General features: G+C 53.0%; 2 protein-coding genes across 2 annotated transcripts; both read right to left on the bottom strand.

Annotated features, from left to right (window-relative positions):
- Positions 1–971: 971 nt before the first annotated feature.
- Positions 972–4,309, bottom strand: LOC128919030 (ubiquitin carboxyl-terminal hydrolase 42-like). Its single transcript, XM_054223977.1, has 10 exons — positions 4,123–4,309; positions 3,548–3,658; positions 3,370–3,472; positions 3,154–3,221; positions 2,926–2,996; positions 2,303–2,385; positions 1,927–2,038; positions 1,543–1,683; positions 1,224–1,324; positions 972–1,125 (listed from the first exon to the last, which is right to left on the bottom strand). Exons 1-10 carry the CDS (start codon positions 4,307–4,309, stop codon positions 972–974), a joined length of 1,131 nt encoding a protein of 376 aa, XP_054079952.1.
- Positions 4,310–15,527: 11,218 nt separating this feature from the next.
- LOC128919029 (ubiquitin carboxyl-terminal hydrolase 42-like) lies at positions 15,528–18,865 on the bottom strand. The gene is made up of 10 exons (XM_054223975.1): positions 18,679–18,865; positions 18,104–18,214; positions 17,926–18,028; positions 17,710–17,777; positions 17,482–17,552; positions 16,859–16,941; positions 16,483–16,594; positions 16,099–16,239; positions 15,780–15,880; positions 15,528–15,681 (listed from the first exon to the last, which is right to left on the bottom strand). Exons 1-10 carry the CDS (start codon positions 18,863–18,865, stop codon positions 15,528–15,530), a joined length of 1,131 nt encoding a protein of 376 aa, XP_054079950.1.
- Between the last annotated feature and the right edge of the window lie 414 nt (positions 18,866–19,279).

Genomic DNA, 19,279 nt, shown 5'->3' with positions numbered 1-19,279 from the left:
CCTGCTCTGAAAGGAGCAGAACAGTGAGGAAACCCCAGAAGCTCTGTGAGGGGACAGCTAAGGACGTCCCAAAGGTTCTCCTAGAGAGCTGCAAGGGCAGAAGGGCCAAAGGCGGACAAATGGGATGGACCTAGGTGGGCTGCTTGGGGAGAGCACAGCGTCGTGGCTGTGAGGGAAGCTGCAATGTGGGAGGGAAAACAGAGCAATGCCAAGATCCTGGAAAGAAATCCACTGCCCGTCTGCTTCCCTGACCCACCTCCCCAGAGCTACCTTAGTCCTGCAATGCAGACCTTGTGGTCCCACAGAACCCACCTGCTTGCTGCCGGCTGCCCCCTGACTGATGAAGGAATGGGCATGGGATGGTGCTGGTGAGGAAGGAGCACTTTCTTCAGTTTTCAAAGAAGAAGCCCTTTCTTCAGTTTTCAAAGAGGAGCTCCTGGAGGAAAAAAAAAAAAAAAAAGGGATGTTCGCTTAGGGCTGTTCTTGCTGCCTTCTGTGGAGGTCAGTTGTTTTCATGGAGCTGTTTCTATGACAGACAGAAGACATAACCAAGACTAAAAATGGGAAATTTGATTGGGGTCTTCCCACCAGGTCAGCCCCCACGGGAGCAAGACCTCGTCTTTGTAGCCCCTACAGTCTCCATTGCATAGCATTAGAGAATCATCACATGGTTTGGGTTAGAAGGCATCTTCAATACCATCTCGTTCTATCTCCCCTGCCATGGGCAGGGACACCTGCCACTAGATCAGGTTGCTCAAAGCCCCATCCAACCTGGCCTTGAACACCCCCAGGGACAGGGCATCCACGGCTTTGCCGGGCATCCTCTTCCAGTGTCTCACCACCCCCACGGTAAAGAATTTCTTCCTCGTATCTAACCTAAATCTTCCCTCTTTCAGGTTAAAACCGTTACCCCTCGCCCTATCACTACACTCCGCGATAGAGTCCCTCCCCATCGTTCCTGTAGGCCCCCTTTAAGTCCTCTTCTCGACATTAGCCAGCTTCAGAGAGCAGACAAGTAGCACTTTACACCAGGCCAGCAGCCTAAAGGCCAGCAAGAAAAGGTAAGGACTGACGTGGGGTAGTTCAGATTTGACAGCACCAAAGGATGCAGGTAGTAATTGTCTCCTGTGACAGAAAGAGAAACTCTGAGGAGGATGAGAAGAAAAAGAGCAAAAGCATGAAAGGGAAACGTATTCTAAACACAGGCTAGCACTTGTTATTACCTGACATAGAACAGTAAATAGGCTTGCTGCCTGAGAACTGTGTCGGTGTCATCAAGAACCACAGAGGAATCATCCATCTGGTACCACCGTCCATCGCTGGCCTGTCAAGAAAGGCGTCGATATCTGGAGATGAACTGCGTGGTTTCTCCACACCAGCACAGGCAGAAAACTACCGAACCAAGGGTATGCAGAACCAAATCCAGCCCAGCCCCTCAGGAGACCTTCTCCCCCAAAACCTTGCCTGCCAGTAACACTGACATGGAAGTTTGTCGTCCCCAGGCTACAGTTTTCCCTTGTTAGGAAGGAAGTTGCTCTTTACCTTTGTGTAGCAGAAATAGTGCCCCACATGACAGCTGCCACCGCTGTGCACCAGCACAGCATATAAGGAGTAGAGGAGCGGTTCTCCAGCCGTCTGAGACACGTACGGGCGAAGATCCAAGCACTCGGGATACTTCACAGCCTACAGAGACACCAAGAGGCGTAAGAAATGATCCCCGGATTTTCTCTAAAGCAACATGTATGGCTTGGGCGGCAGGAAACTGTTCTCGGCCAAAGCAGCTCCATCGCAGCAGAGTACATGCTTGTCTTCCCACAGGAACTCTCCTCTCTCCAGAAGGGAACACACAAAACTCAACAGGGAACACTTGTGAAAGAGCGCACTGCTTTCCAGGAAGAGAAAGTTGCACTCCAGTCGCGTACACACCTTTCTGATCTTCCTGCCAGTGAAGTCTCCAAACCTTTTCAGACACAGCGTGAGAACCTTGGGCACACGATGGAACGTAAACCTCTTGGAGGCGGCAACCATCTTGTCACACCTTGAAACCAAGCACAGAGACACATGCTGGAAGGCGCCCTTGAAAGGCACCCTTTTTTCCCCCCCCCCGAAAGCCAGACAGCCTTTCACGTCTCACGCATCCTTACGCTATTTGAAGACTATTCAGTGCCATAATACTATATTTTTAAAAAGGGCTGTCTTATTATTGTGTATGCAACCTACGGGAAAAGCTAGCTTATGCTCCACCACATGCAAAACCTCAAGGCAGGATCTACTGTTAACATGTCCTTAGTAATCGTCTTACTGTCTGCATTTAAAGCAGTTGTTGCCATCCAGCTGCTCAGGTTTCACAAAGTCCTCCAGAGCTGCGGTGACAGATGCGGCTGCCTGGAGGAGGGAGAGAGGAGAGCACTGAGCTGCGGGAAACGCCCTTGCCCAAACACTTACGCAAAATCTCCGGTAGCTGACGCTGAGGAGACCCACCATGAACCCGCAAGCAGCGTCCAGAGGGAGGCAGAAAGAGGGCAGTACTATGCCGAGCACTTCCCTCCATTCCCAGGGATTCCCGGGGCCATCCAGAGCTACCTCCCTGTGGCACCACTCAGTCCAGCTACCCATGGGGAGCAGGGTCATCAAGAGTGAAAACAATACAACCCGTCAGCCGAGGAGCCAGACTGGGGTTGAGGGAGGGCAAAGGGAAGAAGGAGGAGAGTACGTCAAGGGTGCAGAGAGGATAATTTGTACTTGTGCAGCTTCAAGGCAGCACCTGCAGGGAGACCGCTGCCATGGCCTCCCCAGCAGGAGACCGCCCATTCCCCTGCAACCCACCACCAAGGTCTCTTGTGTTGGCTTTTAAGCCAACTGTGTTTGTCTGGAAAGCTACAGGGACCTTGGGGCGTCCTGAAGCACAGTTACAAACCCTCTTACTTTTATATCCAAAGGAACATCCAGGAAGGCCTCGTAGGAATCGGAAACCGCTCTGCAGCTCAAGCAGGTGACTGGAACGCAAATGGAAACGCTCAGCGACAGGGGAAGGGGACTGTGCCGCTTTACGCTCGTCACAGCTGCTCCGCCATGCACACCAACAGCTGTTTACGACAGGCAGACAGAAGGGCACAGACAATCCCAAGGAGAGCAAGAGTTGTGGAAAAGTACCTCTGGATCTCAGGAAGCCCCCAAATATTTGATGGATGACGGTAGTTGCTTCGGAAGAGATGTCCAGGCTGGAGAGAAATGGTAAGGCAGAGAGTTACGCCCTCCAAGACGTTTGTCTTTGTCTGAAAACCCTGGCCGTGGGCTTTCCTTGATGGGACTCTGTCGGGGAGCCCAAAGGGCTCGGGAACATTGCAAAGGTCATTTGCTTGTGCTTACTCGCTGCTGCCATGCAGACAAGCTCTCTGCATGGCATCGACAGTACAACGTAAGAAGTCGTGGGCATCTTCCTGCATGCCATGCTCAAAATGTTCTCCTATGCCTAAGAGAGAAGAAGTTAGTAGTTCTCTCCTACCAGAAGGGACAAACACACATAAAAGCACCTGCAATGACTTACGTCTGAGGACATTGACCACAGCCCAGGGCTGGATGGCACTGGCTGAGGAATGCAGGACCCGCTTCACGTGTGCCTCCATTATGCACATCATGCAGAAACCTTGCTGACGACCTGAAGAGGGAGGGACGGAGGGAGGGTAGGGGGGAAACAAGCTTCTCAGGTGTGCAAGGTATCCATAGCAACAGGAAACCTAACAAAGATCTTGAAGTTGGAAGAACAGTCTCCACTGCTCTTCTCGCAAGCTGTCGACGTCCCAACAAGCCCGGGATGCCTTAACGCACAGAAAACCTTCTTCAGAGGGATGCCCAACTGACAGAAGTTTTCTGTGCAACACGCAAAGGGAGTTTTTAACTTGCAGAAATAGGGAACGAGACCCGTGGCGAGAAAGAGGCGCCCTTCTGAAGATGAAACCACCCAGATGTGAGAAGCGGTTTCTAGGCTTGAGTGTTCAAAGAACACCCACTCAGGGGGTTTACACAGAAGGGCTGCTTTTCTCCCAAATCAAATCCCAGAGTCTGGGAATCCTTGGGAAGTGCCCAAGAGATGTGCAAGGACATGGTCCCAAAAGTACTCACACGACTGACTGTGCTCACGAGAGAGCAGGTAGTTGGCCAGAGGAGGGGTGTACGTCAGGCACTGCAGCACGGAGTTGAGGAAGCACGTATTGCCCAGGTTGTCGAGTCCCGCTCCAGCTCTCTGTCTTTGCTGCCAGTCCATGCAAATCTTCGCCGTGGGAAAGAGGATCCTTTGTGGCAGGGCCATTCCCTCGGCAGTGACTGCAGGGCAATGACATTTGAGAAGTGATGAGACCATAGTGGTGCGCAAAAGCCTATTTTAAAAGTTGAGTTCTGTACAGGAGCACCCAGGACAACCAGCTCTAACCTCCAACACAGAAACATTGGGGGAAGCCTCAGACTGCACTGCCACCCCCTGCTTACCCATCCCAGCACATGCTAAAGAAACAACAACTAGCAAATAGGAACTCTACCCATAGGGCATATCTGGAGAGCCTATCAAGGTGTAATAGCTCATCCTACCGCTCCCAAGGGAGAGACCAGCCTATACTTTGATCCCGTGTCTAGCTACCACATGATCTGTCCTAAAGCTCAAAGCATACTTACCTTTGCAAGAGGATGGCAGGTGAGGAGAAGTGGGCAGTAAACGATCAATGGTTGGAAAAAAAGTAGCCAAGCAAGTGGCAAAGGAAGGAGCCGAGTTATCCCGAAGGCCAGCTCAGCCCAACTAGCTTTCCCTGGCACGCTCTTCAGGATGCCAAGCCCTGGCCAGGTGAGCTCACAAGCAGCGGGCGGGTGCCGCATCACTGCCCCTTTGTGACAGGGGCCACACCCGGACGCACGGGGACGCACTGCGGCCCCGCAGCCGCCACAGCCCAGGCACCTCCTGCAGCCACCAGCCAGCAGCTGTTGGGCTGCCCCGGGCACTGCTGGCCAAGGGCTGCTCGTCTGCCCGCGGAGCTCCCGCCTCTGCCTGGAGCCGCACCGGCCCCAGCAATAAAAACGTACCCAGGGCTGCCAGCGAGCCCCTTCACAGCTTTGGCTGGCACATTCGGGGGGCTGAGGGCTTCTTTTCCACTCTTGACAGACACAGGACTGCGTCTGTGAGACTCGTGCAGCAAAGCACCTGCTGTCTTACAGGTTCCTTTCCAATGAATTTTATCTACCCCCCAAGACACAGCCACAGGCTGACTCTCAACTAGCGCGACCAAAAAAACACCTTGAGCAACTGCGCTGGGTGCCCCTTGGGTGGCTGCCAGGCGCCCACCCAGCTGCTCTCCCACCCTGCACCTCCAAAACCCGTTTCTGGCTGGCTTTTTAGCATCTGGTTTAACCCCTCGACCCCCCAGGAGGGCAGCGAGTAGTGCTTCTGACCCAACGAGGCAGCTGGTTGCTATTCCTGCCCGCCTTGAGCTCGCCAGTTGGGCCCCTGCACCGCCTGGGTCCTCTAGTTTTCCCCACTCTTGCTCAGGGCACTGAGTTCCTCCTGCTCAGCTCGGGGCGGTTACTTTTCCTCCTGCTCCACTCAGGGAGGCTTTCTTCTTTACACCCTTCACTTGGGGCATCCACTTTGGCCTCAGCCTTGCTTGGGTGGCTTCTTTTCATCATGTCCCTCTCAGGACAGCTGGTGTTTCCTCTCTCTTGCCTGCGGAAGCTCATTTTGCCCTTTCCCTATATCAGAGAAATTTAGGAAATTTAGGGAGATTTACTCTTGCCCTGCTAGAGGTGGCTCCGTGGCTCTGCCAAAATCGGGGTGGCTCGCTTTGCTCCTGCCCCACTTGGGCACTGAGTTTTCTCCCTGGTCTGCTCAAGGGATCTCGTTCTGCCCCTGCCCCCACCCCACGCAGACCTACCATGATTGCCCCGGCCACTGCAGGACTCCTGTGACCCCACGAAACCACCAGCCAAGAGTAAGTACAAACCGCGGAACAGCCCTTCGTCTCCCAGAGCTCCTCCTTTACAAAGGCACAAATCTGCTGTTTCTGCCGCAAGGGAAATCCCGGCTCTGCAGGAGGGGTCGTGTTGGTGGCCTCTCTCCTCTCCTCTCCTCCCCTCTCCCTAAGGAGAGGCTAAAGGCTCTGCAAAGTTGCAGCTTGGAATTGCTCTCTGCTCCCTCAGTCTGTGCCTGTTGCTTTAATGGGAGGGGGGTTTCGTCCATTGGTGGGTTTTTTTTCTTCCTCTGTTGCAGAAATAGCACCCATGATGGCCAAGGCTATCAAAGATTTCAAAACCAGGTTCTCTCGGTAATGAGCTTGCCGTGCAGGCCTGGGACGTTCCCTCTCTGTGGCACTGGAGGAGGAGAAGGTCCCCAAACAGCCCTTTTCTTTGGACTCTGGGGAGGCTGCAGCTTTGTCATCTGTCAAAAGAAGCGGGTACAGAATCTCCCGACACAAAAACCTGGGAAGTCTTGGCACCGGTGGAGAGTGGAAGATCCAGAGACCAGTTACGGTTTAACCTCTCAATAAAGTATAAAATGGTTTTCATGAGTATTTTGCCCCTTGTCGGTTTTGCCCTCATCAAGGTACATTCCCCCCTAACAGCAATGCTGTGGGCAATACCCACACCCGAGTATGCGGCTGTAGGGTTCATTAAGGGGCAGCCGAGCAGCGCCCAAGATTGGTCTTGGGCCTCAGCCCGCCCTTTGCTCAAGGCTCCACTGGGGCCTGAACACCAGGCCAGACTCCCCTTCCCTCCTCTCTGGTTGAAAGACGTGGTTGGAATGAGAGAAACGGAGAAAAAGAAAGCAAGCCACAGAAAGCAGCAGCCTACAGGGCTTCTCTGGAGCCCTCCCAGGAGCGCTTTCCCCAGCAAGGTTTGCCCCGGTCGGTGCGCATAGACAGCTCCGCCGGCTCGGGCTTTGGCAGCCATGGAACCAGCAGCAGAGCTGCTCCAGAGCTGCCACCAACAACAGCCTCCACTACCGGCACCTTCTCCCAGACAGCCAAGGCCTAGGGCAGCCAACATGGCTTGCGGCAGGACAGTCCCTCCCCTTTACCACCCGGACGCACCCCTGAGCGCTAACAGAGAGCCCGGCTCCCTCGGCACATGGCCTGGCTCTGCCCAGCCCCGTCCTCCGCTGGCACCACCTCTGGGTGAGCTCCCTTTCAAGGCAGACATGACCCACAGGCCCAAACGCTCACCACAGAATCACACAACGGTGGGGGTTGGAAGGGCCCTCTGGAGATCATCTCATCCAACATCCAACCGCCTGCCAGAGCAGGGTCACCCAGAGCAGGTGGCACAGGAACGCATCCAGGCGGCTTTGGAATGTCTCCAGAGACGCAGCCTCCACCACCTCTCTGGGCAGCCTGTGCCGGGGCTCTGCCGCCCTCACAGCAAAGAAGTTCCTCCTCATGTTTAGGTGGAAGTGCCTATGCTCCAGTTTGTGCCCGTTACCCCTTGTCCCGTCGCTGGGCACCACTGAAAAGAGCCTGGCCCCATCCTCCTGACACCCCCCCTTTCAGTATTTAGAAGCGTTGATAAGGTCCCCCCTCAGTCATCTTTTTTCCAGACTGAAAAGAACCAAATCCCTCAGCCTTTCTGCATAAGAGAGCTGTTCCAGTCCCCTCATCATTTCCAGTCTTTGGGTTTCTTGCCGTCTCCTTTTGAAACATTGATCAGTGATGTGAAAGAATCATATTTGCCCCGTGTCGTGTACAACTCCGTAGTGCCTTGCTGAAAGGTGTCAAGCAGTAATACTTTCTGGGGTTGAAAATAGGGCTGCTGGCACAGACGTGTACGAGTGTGGGGATTCCTGCTCCGCGCCCCGTTGCTGTTCCTGATTGATTCTAAAAAATCAAAGTTTTGGTGCAAGATGAGAATCTGGCCCAGGTTCTCCGGCGCCAGGATGGCTCGACGATGCTCCAGGACGCTCTGGCCGGTGGCAAAGGCCTGCTCGGGCGAGACGGCGGTGGCCGGGATGGGCAGGTACTGCCAGCTCAGCCGCCCCCACCGTTCCCCCTCCGCCCACCTCTTCTCTCCATCCCCTGGCCCACACGGCGGAGGAGCAGGCGAGGGGGGCATGGGGGGTTACACGGAGTTCCCCCCAAAAGAGGCGGGTCACGGCCCCAAAATCTCTGGAAGTTGGGCGGGGGCTGTGGTGGTTAAAAAACATTAAAGATCCCTGTGACTCTGGGTATGAGGCACTGAAATAGTGAACAAGCTCTTCTTTTTATAGCTATTGAAAAATAATATTCATTCCTGTATCTAGAAGGAGATCAAAATAAAAAGCGCTCTCTCTAAGGGTGCTCTGATTCTCTACGCTGTCAAGGAGCTTAGACTAGGAAAAGAGCTGGAGAAGCTGTACTTATAAAGAGCTATTCCAGCGTCAGAATATATGTCTAAGCAGAGAGCCAGTCTAAGGGACTTGGGACGTGAAGGACTTGGAGGCCAGGAAACACACTCCGTGCCCTTGTTGGGATGCACTCAAGAGTGCTGAGGGAGCTGGCGGAAGTCATTGCTGGGCCGCTCTCCATCATCTTTGAAAGGTCCTGGAGAACAGGCGAGGTGCCTGAGGACTGGAGGAAAGCCAACGTCACTCCAGTCTTCAAAAAAGGCAAGAAGGAGGAGCCGGGGAACTACAGGCCGGTCAGCCTCACCTCCATTCCTGGAAAGATGATGGACCACCTTGTTCTGGGCGTCATCTCAAGGCACGCGGAGGAAAAGAAAGCTATCGGAAGTACTCAACGTGGATTCATCAAGGGGAAATCATGTCTGACTAATCTGATAGCCTTCTATGATGGCATGACTGGACGGATAGATGAGGGGAGTGCAGTGGATGTGGTCTACCTTGACTTCAGCAAGGCTTTCGATATGGTCCCCCACAGCATCCTCATAGGGAAGCTTGTGAAGAGTGGGCTCGATGAATGGACAGTGAGGTGGATAGATAACTGGTTGAAAGAGCGAGCTCAGAGGGTCGTGATTAGGGGCACAGAGTCTAGTTGGAGGTCAGTGACGAGTGGTGTTCCCTGGGGGTCAGTACTGGGTCCAGTCCTGTTCAATATATTCATCAACGACCTGCATGAGGGGACAGAGTGCACCCTCAGCAAGTTCGCCAATGACACAAAGCTGGGGGGGTGGCTGACACACCGGAAGGCTGTGCCGCCATCCAGTGAGCCCTGGACAGGCTGGAGATCTGGGCAGAGAGGAACCTTATGAAATTCAAGAAGGGCAAGTGTAGGGTGCTGCACCTGGGGAGGAATAACCCCATGCACCAGGACAGGTTGGGGGCTGACCTGCTGGAGAGCAGCTCAGCTGAAAGAGACCTGGGAGTCCTGGTGGACAACAGGATGACCATGAGCCAGCAATGTGCCCTTGTGGCCAAGCAGGCCAATGGCATCCTGGGGTGCATCAGGAAAAATGTGGCCAGCAGGTGGAGGGAAGTCATCCTTCCCCTCTACACTGCCCTGGTGAGGCCGCACTTGGAGTGCTGTGTCCAGTTCTGGGCTCCCCCGTTCAAGAGGGACAGGGAACTGCTGGAGAGGGTGCAGCAGAGAGCTACCAAGATGCCGATGGGACTGGAACAGCTCTCTTATGAAGAAAGGCTGAGGGATTTGGGTCTCTTCAGTCTGGAAAAAAGACGGCTGAGGGGCAACCTTATCAACGCTTCTAAATACTGAAAGGGGGGGTGTCAGGAGGATGGGGCCAGGCTCTTTTCAGTGGTGTCCAGTGACAGGACAAGAGGTAATGGGCACAAACTGGAGCTTAGGAAGTTCCCCCTAACCATGAGGAGGAACTACTTTCCTTCCAGGGTGGCAGAGCACTGGAACAGGCTGCCCAGAGAGGTGGTGGAGGCTGCGTCTCTGGAGACATTCCAAAGCCGCCTGGACAGGCTCCTGTGTAACCTGCTCTGGGTGACCCTGCTCTGGCAGGGGGGTCGGACTAGATGATCTCCAGAGGTCCCTTCCAACCCTATGATTCTATGATTCTATGGTATATAAAAATCAAGGGCAGAAGAGACCTAACAGTCTAAAACTTGCTATCTATTCTACAAGAAAAAAGTATGCTTGAAAGAGTCAAGGGCAAGAAGTATCTCAAGGCATGAATGGAGGCAGACAAGTCAAACAATGGCTACTTTGACTGCTGCCTCACACTGACTTAGAGATCTTAAATCAATTATCGCACTAGTGTCCACAACCTTCTGCCTGCAAAAAACTACAAGCAGCTGAGGTCAGGCTCTGAGGTTTATACTGCTTCACATTTAACACGCAATTTGAAAATCCCATTTTTAAATTCACCTACAATTCTGAAAATCTGCTAGTTTTAATACCTTGTGTCATATGTACGCTACAAACAAGTCACTGAAAAAAGGTCCTCCTTTTATTTATGGCCTGCTTTAATCCACCCTTTTGGGTCTGACAGCATTGCAAAAGCATCTCTCTGAGCAGTAGCGAGAGAAGTATCTTCACCCAGATAAAGCACAGACGCTCCTCAGAACAGAAGTCATCAGAAGGCAAGCCTACACGCACAACGACAAAGAAAAATCTTCATTAGGCTTACAGGCCTTGCTAAACAGCTAGCATGCTACTGGGGGAAGGACTTGCAGGGTAAGAGATAAAAACGGCTAGTAACATGCCAGACTGTCTCTACCAGCAAGCAACGTAACTCTCAAGAGCACCTCTTCTCCCTAGTGCTTAAAAACATGCTTTCTCAGTATGTGATTTTTTAACTGTTCTGATCAACACCACTTGTACGCTTTGCAACAAAGAAATCATCCCTGTGGCTGGCACTGAAAGCAGCGCCTCGAAACATCCTGACTGACAGACTGGACTACGATTTCTGGATTTTCAGTCTCCACCAAGATAAGTATCAATGATCTCATTTCCAACGGGTGTATCACCATTTCTTGATTGAGCTAGTTCAGTAGGCCAAAAAGGTCACGGAACAAGTGGCACAGTGAAGGGCAAGGTTTAAAAGGCGCTCAAACGTTTTCTCTAAAACGCTACGTTTGCACAGTGTGGAAGACATTCCAGTCGACAGATGGACAGACGTCGGCTGTGAGGCCATATGACTTCCTTTGGAGTTAGCGGGAGTTTGTTTTGAAGACATCGCATCGTGGCATTACTAAAACTGTCAAGTGCATGCTGTAACACTGAACTCAAGCAAGTTCTGAGCTCCAGAGACAGTCTTAGAAGAGCATTCTTCTTCCTTAAAACTATTCACCTAAGAACAGTTGAGAGTCCCATTTTTGGTTTTGTACTTGTTTGCCTTTTGCCTGATAAGCAGAATAGCACATTCTCCAAGGGTTTTTGAGACAGAATATTACAGGGCAGGAAGGAGTACTCAAGAAACCTGTGCTCTGGAGTTTACCGTTCTACCAGGATATTGTGAGAACATCTATGATAAGAAATCCAGATCAAATTACAAGGAGGCAAGTTTAAATGCACTATTCTTGAGTACGGGCTTTTTGAAGGGAATTCTGCCCCCACAGAACACGCCTCTAGAGTAAGCGTGGAAGAGAACATCCCTCCACCCCCTTTGTAAAATAGGTCCCAACCACCCCTTTTGCCTTCCCGGCATCTTTAAAAGCATCATCGCATATTTTTCCACTGATCTTTAAAATCCTGTTTACTTTGACCTCATATCAGCTTTGCTTCTATTACTAGACTTCCATTATGAAAAGTAACAGTTACTGAACTGTAAAAGCTTGGAGTACTCGGAAAAATCTGAACAAGTAGGCCGTCTTCACTCAAGCTTCACTTTGCTCTTTCCAAGATCGTTTCAACATTTTGTCAGGACTGCTGCACAGACAAAGGTATAAAATGCAATACTGTATGTCCACATATAGGAATTCCAAAAATCCCACTTCGCAGAGGTCACAGAGGGTGATGTGGAGGCCGTCGAAGGTGACTGTATCGTAGTTCAGCTTGGAGAAGAACTTGAAATGGACACAAGACACGGTCGGGGCCAGGCGGTGCCTGCTACGCAATGGCGTCTAGCACAGTAGATGGCGTCACGGCCTCCACACCGCATCAGGGCCCACGGCGGCGTGGGGAAGGGCCCACTGAGGGGCCGGGGACAGCAGCGCAGGCTGAGGGCGAGCGGGCCGGCAGTGCTCAGAGGCTCTGGCTCTCTGCCACGGCCAGGCCCCACAGCCTCAGGCAGGCTCGGCTGGCGGAGGCCTCAGGAATGCCCCGGCTCCCAGCCCCACAAGGTCTCCAGCCTGCAGCTGTCAGTGACGGAGCTGGGCCGTGGCGGCGGCGCCAGCCCGGCTCCTCCTGGCAGCCCGGGCGGTGGGTGGGCGAGGGGCAGCGGCCCCCGTGCTGGGGGGGAGATAAGATACATAAGATCATAAGATACATCATATCATACATCATAAGATACAAAACCAGTATCTTATGAAACACAACAAATTTATTCCATGAACTGGGTGCGGAGAGCTCGGGGCTGGCACCAGCTGGGGCTTTGCTGGGAAAAGCCAGGCGAGAGTGACCCTGACATGCCACACGCGTACCTCGAGACGGGATCTGGCAACCCGTCCCTCTGCCCAGCGCCGCCACGGGATGCAGAAAGCAGCGCTGCTGGCCCTGGTGTGGTCCTGAGCCGTGTCTCAGCAGACCAGTCTTTAACCAGCAGGCCTAAAAAGAGGAAAAATTGCCCACGTTTCAGCCATGCTCAAGTGTTTGCAGGCAGTAAGGTTTTTTGAGCTGCCTGCTGGTGCCGCTCCTGCGGAACGCTCAGGAACCAGGGCGGCTGGCTGCCTGTACCTGCAGGCGGTGGAGTGTGCGCAGTAACAGACTCCCACCGTGGTATCAGCCTTGTTGGCCCTCCCCCGATTCTTACCCATACACCCTCAACCCTATGGCACCATCATGAAGCTCTTGACATTCCTAACACTCCCTAACATACAGAGCCACCCCACCTCCTCTCCTTCCTTGCCTCTCCCTTCTGAAGAGTTCGTAGCCACCTAACGCAGCACTCCAGTCGTGCAAGTCATCCCACCACGTTTCCACCATGGCGACTACATCACAGTTTTCCTGCTGCACAATGGCTTCCAGCTTCTCCTCTCTGTTGCCCATGCTGCGTGCATTAGTGTAGAAGCACTCCAGCTGGGCCAGAATAATAGCGAAGAGGTAGAAAAGGAGGAGAATGAAAAGGAGAAATGGAGGGAAAGGAAGCAGAAGGCGGTAATATTGGCAGCTGCTTTTGCACGGGCTCAAGGCTCCTCCCCAGGTTGAGGTTTCCCAAGAGAACGAGGGAGAGGCCGAGGAACAGGAGGGGACTTGGGAACTAGAATCCCACTAGGGAGGGATCAGCGTGCCCTTTGTAAAGAGAAAGGGCACTGGAAAAATGAGTGTCCAAAGGGAAAATCTAATCGGACTCCCGGCCCAGCCACGGCCCCGATACCAGAAGAACTAAGCGGGGCTGTCAACGGGGACTCGGATTGGCGGGGACAGGGGCTTGAGAGAGCGGAATCCCCGTCCGAACGCCTGGTTGAGGTTAAGCAAACTAGTGGCACAAATAACCTTTGCTAAAAACAAAATTAGAGTTCATATTCCACAAAGGAACGTCTGGGAAGCGCAAATACATGTATTGCAGGTATTACTGAAGACAATGGGAAACGGAGGAAAAGAAGTACCAATCAACTCTCTTTCTGAGATAGAGGATGCTGTAACCCCTTTTGGATGGGACACCAAGAAGCCTGGAAGGGCTAAAGCGGCCGAGCTGGTAAAAATACAATTGAAGCCCGGAGCTAAACCGGTAAGACGAAACCAGTATCTTATGAAATACAACAAATTTATTCCACGAACTGGCTGCGGAGAGCACAGCCCCGCTGCAGGGATCAGCTTTGCGCTCTCTTCCTCAGCAGGGTTGGCTCCCAAGCAGCAGCGGCTGTGGGAGCCCGCTTGGAGCTGGCGGTGGAGGGCCCTGGAGCTGCATCATCGGTCACCACCTGGAGGACTTATCTTCTTCCTCTTCGCTGAGGGCTGGCAATCCGTGTTCTCCACCAACCGTCTGCGGAGATCGTGGCCCTGCCGCAGGGACCTGCTTTGCTCTCTTGGCCTCGGCAGGGTTTTCTCCCGAGCAGCCCTGGATGCAGGAGGCATCTGGGAGCGGGCGTTGGAGGGCCCCGCAGCTGCAGCATCCCTGGGAGGGCGGTCACAACTTGGAGGACTACTTCTCCTCCTCCTCCCTCTTGAGGGGTCGTAGTCCATGGTGACCACGCACCACCTGCACACATCAGTGCCCCCCTGTGGAGATCTGCTCCGAGCCCTCTCCCTGCCACCGCTCCTCTGGCAGCGGGAAGAGGGGATGAATCTCTGCTTCTCTTTCTTCTCTTCCTGCACCTTCTGCGGCACAGGGTCACGTGGCTGACAGGGCACCTGGCAGTCACGTTGCCTTCTGCCTGGCCAGCCTGCAGATGCCACCTGTGCACCGGCCCACCTTCGCTGGCTGGTGCTGGCTTTTGTGGAGCAGCTGCTGTCCTCTGGAGAGCCCTCCGTGCCCAGCGCCATGTCCTGCAAAGAGAGCTGTGAAAAGGTCCTGCCCTTTCCTCCTGCTCTGAAAGGAGCAGAACAGTGAGGAAACCCCAGAAGCTCTGTGAGGGGACAGCTAAGGACGTCCCAAAGGTTCTCCTAGAGAGCTGCAAGGGCAGAAGGGCCAAAGGCGGACAAATGGGATGGACCTAGGTGGGCTGCTTGGGGAGAGCACAGCGTCGTGGCTGTGAGGGAAGCTGCAATGTGGGAGGGAAAACAGAGCAATGCCAAGATCCTGGAAAGAAATCCACTGCCCGTCTGCTTCCCTGACCCACCTCCCCAGAGCTACCTTAGTCCTGCAATGCAGACCTTGTGGTCCCACAGAACCCACCTGCTTGCTGCCGGCTGCCCCCTGACTGATGAAGGAATGGGCATGGGATGGTGCTGGTGAGGAAGGAGCACTTTCTTCAGTTTTCAAAGAAGAAGCCCTTTCTTCAGTTTTCAAAGAGGAGCTCCTGGAGGAAAAAAAAAAAAAAAAAGGGATGTTCGCTTAGGGCTGTTCTTGCTGCCTTCTGTGGAGGTCAGTTGTTTTCATGGAGCTGTTTCTATGACAGACAGAAGACATAACCAAGACTAAAAATGGGAAATTTGATTGGGGTCTTCCCACCAGGTCAGCCCCCACGGGAGCAAGACCTCGTCTTTGTAGCCCCTACAGTCTCCATTGCATAGCATTAGAGAATCATCACATGGTTTGGGTTAGAAGGCATCTTCAATACCATCTCGTTCTATCTCCCCTGCCATGGGCAGGGACACCTGCCACTAGATCAGGTTGCTCAAAGCCCCATCCAACCTGGCCTTGAACACCCCCAGGGACAGGGCATCCACGGCTTTGCCGGGCATCCTCTTCCAGTGTCTCACCACCCCCACGGTAAAGAATTTCTTCCTCGTATCTAACCTAAATCTTCCCTCTTTCAGGTTAAAACCGTTACCCCTCGCCCTATCACTACACTCCGCGATAGAGTCCCTCCCCATCGTTCCTGTAGGCCCCCTTTAAGTCCTCTTCTCGACATTAGCCAGCTTCAGAGAGCAGACAAGTAGCACTTTACACCAGGCCAGCAGCCTAAAGGCCAGCAAGAAAAGGTAAGGACTGACGTGGGGTAGTTCAGATTTGACAGCACCAAAGGATGCAGGTAGTAATTGTCTCCTGTGACAGAAAGAGAAACTCTGAGGAGGATGAGAAGAAAAAGAGCAAAAGCATGAAAGGGAAACGTATTCTAAACACAGGCTAGCACTTGTTATTACCTGACATAGAACAGTAAATAGGCTTGCTGCCTGAGAACTGTGTCGGTGTCATCAAGAACCACAGAGGAATCATCCATCTGGTACCACCGTCCATCGCTGGCCTGTCAAGAAAGGCGTCGATATCTGGAGATGAACTGCGTGGTTTCTCCACACCAGCACAGGCAGAAAACTACCGAACCAAGGGTATGCAGAACCAAATCCAGCCCAGCCCCTCAGGAGACCTTCTCCCCCAAAACCTTGCCTGCCAGTAACACTGACATGGAAGTTTGTCGTCCCCAGGCTACAGTTTTCCCTTGTTAGGAAGGAAGTTGCTCTTTACCTTTGTGTAGCAGAAATAGTGCCCCACATGACAGCTGCCACCGCTGTGCACCAGCACAGCATATAAGGAGTAGAGGAGCGGTTCTCCAGCCGTCTGAGACACGTACGGGCGAAGATCCAAGCACTCGGGATACTTCACAGCCTACAGAGACACCAAGAGGCGTAAGAAATGATCCCCGGATTTTCTCTAAAGCAACATGTATGGCTTGGGCGGCAGGAAACTGTTCTCGGCCAAAGCAGCTCCATCGCAGCAGAGTACATGCTTGTCTTCCCACAGGAACTCTCCTCTCTCCAGAAGGGAACACACAAAACTCAACAGGGAACACTTGTGAAAGAGCGCACTGCTTTCCAGGAAGAGAAAGTTGCACTCCAGTCGCGTACACACCTTTCTGATCTTCCTGCCAGTGAAGTCTCCAAACCTTTTCAGACACAGCGTGAGAACCTTGGGCACACGATGGAACGTAAACCTCTTGGAGGCGGCAACCATCTTGTCACACCTTGAAACCAAGCACAGAGACACATGCTGGAAGGCGCCCTTGAAAGGCACCCTTTTTTCCCCCCCCCCGAAAGCCAGACAGCCTTTCACGTCTCACGCATCCTTACGCTATTTGAAGACTATTCAGTGCCATAATACTATATTTTTAAAAAGGGCTGTCTTATTATTGTGTATGCAACCTACGGGAAAAGCTAGCTTATGCTCCACCACATGCAAAACCTCAAGGCAGGATCTACTGTTAACATGTCCTTAGTAATCGTCTTACTGTCTGCATTTAAAGCAGTTGTTGCCATCCAGCTGCTCAGGTTTCACAAAGTCCTCCAGAGCTGCGGTGACAGATGCGGCTGCCTGGAGGAGGGAGAGAGGAGAGCACTGAGCTGCGGGAAACGCCCTTGCCCAAACACTTACGCAAAATCTCCGGTAGCTGACGCTGAGGAGACCCACCATGAACCCGCAAGCAGCGTCCAGAGGGAGGCAGAAAGAGGGCAGTACTATGCCGAGCACTTCCCTCCATTCCCAGGGATTCCCGGGGCCATCCAGAGCTACCTCCCTGTGGCACCACTCAGTCCAGCTACCCATGGGGAGCAGGGTCATCAAGAGTGAAAACAATACAACCCGTCAGCCGAGGAGCCAGACTGGGGTTGAGGGAGGGCAAAGGGAAGAAGGAGGAGAGTACGTCAAGGGTGCAGAGAGGATAATTTGTACTTGTGCAGCTTCAAGGCAGCACCTGCAGGGAGACCGCTGCCATGGCCTCCCCAGCAGGAGACCGCCCATTCCCCTGCAACCCACCACCAAGGTCTCTTGTGTTGGCTTTTAAGCCAACTGTGTTTGTCTGGAAAGCTACAGGGACCTTGGGGCGTCCTGAAGCACAGTTACAAACCCTCTTACTTTTATATCCAAAGGAACATCCAGGAAGGCCTCGTAGGAATCGGAAACCGCTCTGCAGCTCAAGCAGGTGACTGGAACGCAAATGGAAACGCTCAGCGACAGGGGAAGGGGACTGTGCCGCTTTACGCTCGTCACAGCTGCTCCGCCATGCACACCAACAGCTGTTTACGACAGGCAGACAGAAGGGCACAGACAATCCCAAGGAGAGCAAGAGTTGTGGAAAAGTACCTCTGGATCTCAGGAAGCCCCCAAATATTTGATGGATGACGGTAGTTGCTTCGGAAGAGATGTCCAGGCTGGAGAGAAATGGTAAGGCAGAGAGTTACGCCCTCCAAGACGTTTGTCTTTGTCTGAAAACCCTGGCCGTGGGCTTTCCTTGATGGGACTCTGTCGGGGAGCCCAAAGGGCTCGGGAACATTGCAAAGGTCATTTGCTTGTGCTTACTCGCTGCTGCCATGCAGACAAGCTCTCTGCATGGCATCGACAGTACAACGTAAGAAGTCGTGGGCATCTTCCTGCATGCCATGCTCAAAATGTTCTCCTATGCCTAAGAGAGAAGAAGTTAGTAGTTCTCTCCTACCAGAAGGGACAAACACACATAAAAGCACCTGCAATGACTTACGTCTGAGGACATTGACCACAGCCCAGGGCTGGATGGCACTGGCTGAGGAATGCAGGACCCGCTTCACGTGTGCCTCCATTATGCACATCATGCAGAAACCTTGCTGACGACCTGAAGAGGGAGGGACGGAGGGAGGGTAGGGGGGAAACAAGCTTCTCAGGTGTGCAAGGTATCCATAGCAACAGGAAACCTAACAAAGATCTTGAAGTTGGAAGAACAGTCTCCACTGCTCTTCTCGCAAGCTGTCGACGTCCCAACAAGCCCGGGATGCCTTAACGCACAGAAAACCTTCTTCAGAGGGATGCCCAACTGACAGAAGTTTTCTGTGCAACACGCAAAGGGAGTTTTTAACTTGCAGAAATAGGGAACGAGACCCGTGGCGAGAAAGAGGCGCCCTTCTGAAGATGAAACCACCCAGATGTGAGAAGCGGTTTCTAGGCTTGAGTGTTCAAAGAACACCCACTCAGGGGGTTTACACAGAAGGGCTGCTTTTCTCCCAAATCAAATCCCAGAGTCTGGGAATCCTTGGGAAGTGCCCAAGAGATGTGCAAGGACATGGTCCCAAAAGTACTCACACGACTGACTGTGCTCACGAGAGAGCAGGTAGTTGGCCAGAGGAGGGGTGTACGTCAGGCACTGCAGCACGGAGTTGAGGAAGCACGTATTGCCCAGGTTGTCGAGTCCCGCTCCAGCTCTCTGTCTTTGCTGCCAGTCCATGCAAATCTTCGCCGTGGGAAAGAGGATCCTTTGTGGCAGGGCCATTCCCTCGGCAGTGACTGCAGGGCAATGACATTTGAGAAGTGATGAGACCATAGTGGTGCGCAAAAGCCTATTTTAAAAGTTGAGTTCTGTACAGGAGCACCCAGGACAACCAGCTCTAACCTCCAACACAGAAACATTGGGGGAAGCCTCAGACTGCACTGCCACCCCCTGCTTACCCATCCCAGCACATGCTAAAGAAACAACAACTAGCAAATAGGAACTCTACCCATAGGGCATATCTGGAGAGCCTATCAAGGTGTAATAGCTCATCCTACCGCTCCCAAGGGAGAGACCAGCCTATACTTTGATCCCGTGTCTAGCTACCACATGATCTGTCCTAAAGCTCAAAGCATACTTACCTTTGCAAGAGGATGGCAGGTGAGGAGAAGTGGGCAGTAAACGATCAATGGTTGG

The sequence above is a fragment of the Rissa tridactyla genome, chromosome 18 (assembly GCF_028500815.1).
Source record: "Rissa tridactyla isolate bRisTri1 chromosome 18, bRisTri1.patW.cur.20221130, whole genome shotgun sequence".
Taxonomy (NCBI): Eukaryota; Metazoa; Chordata; class Aves; order Charadriiformes; family Laridae; genus Rissa; species Rissa tridactyla.
The sequence above is the reverse complement of the archived record's forward strand: the minus strand, read 5'-3'. Positions and strand labels throughout refer to the sequence as shown.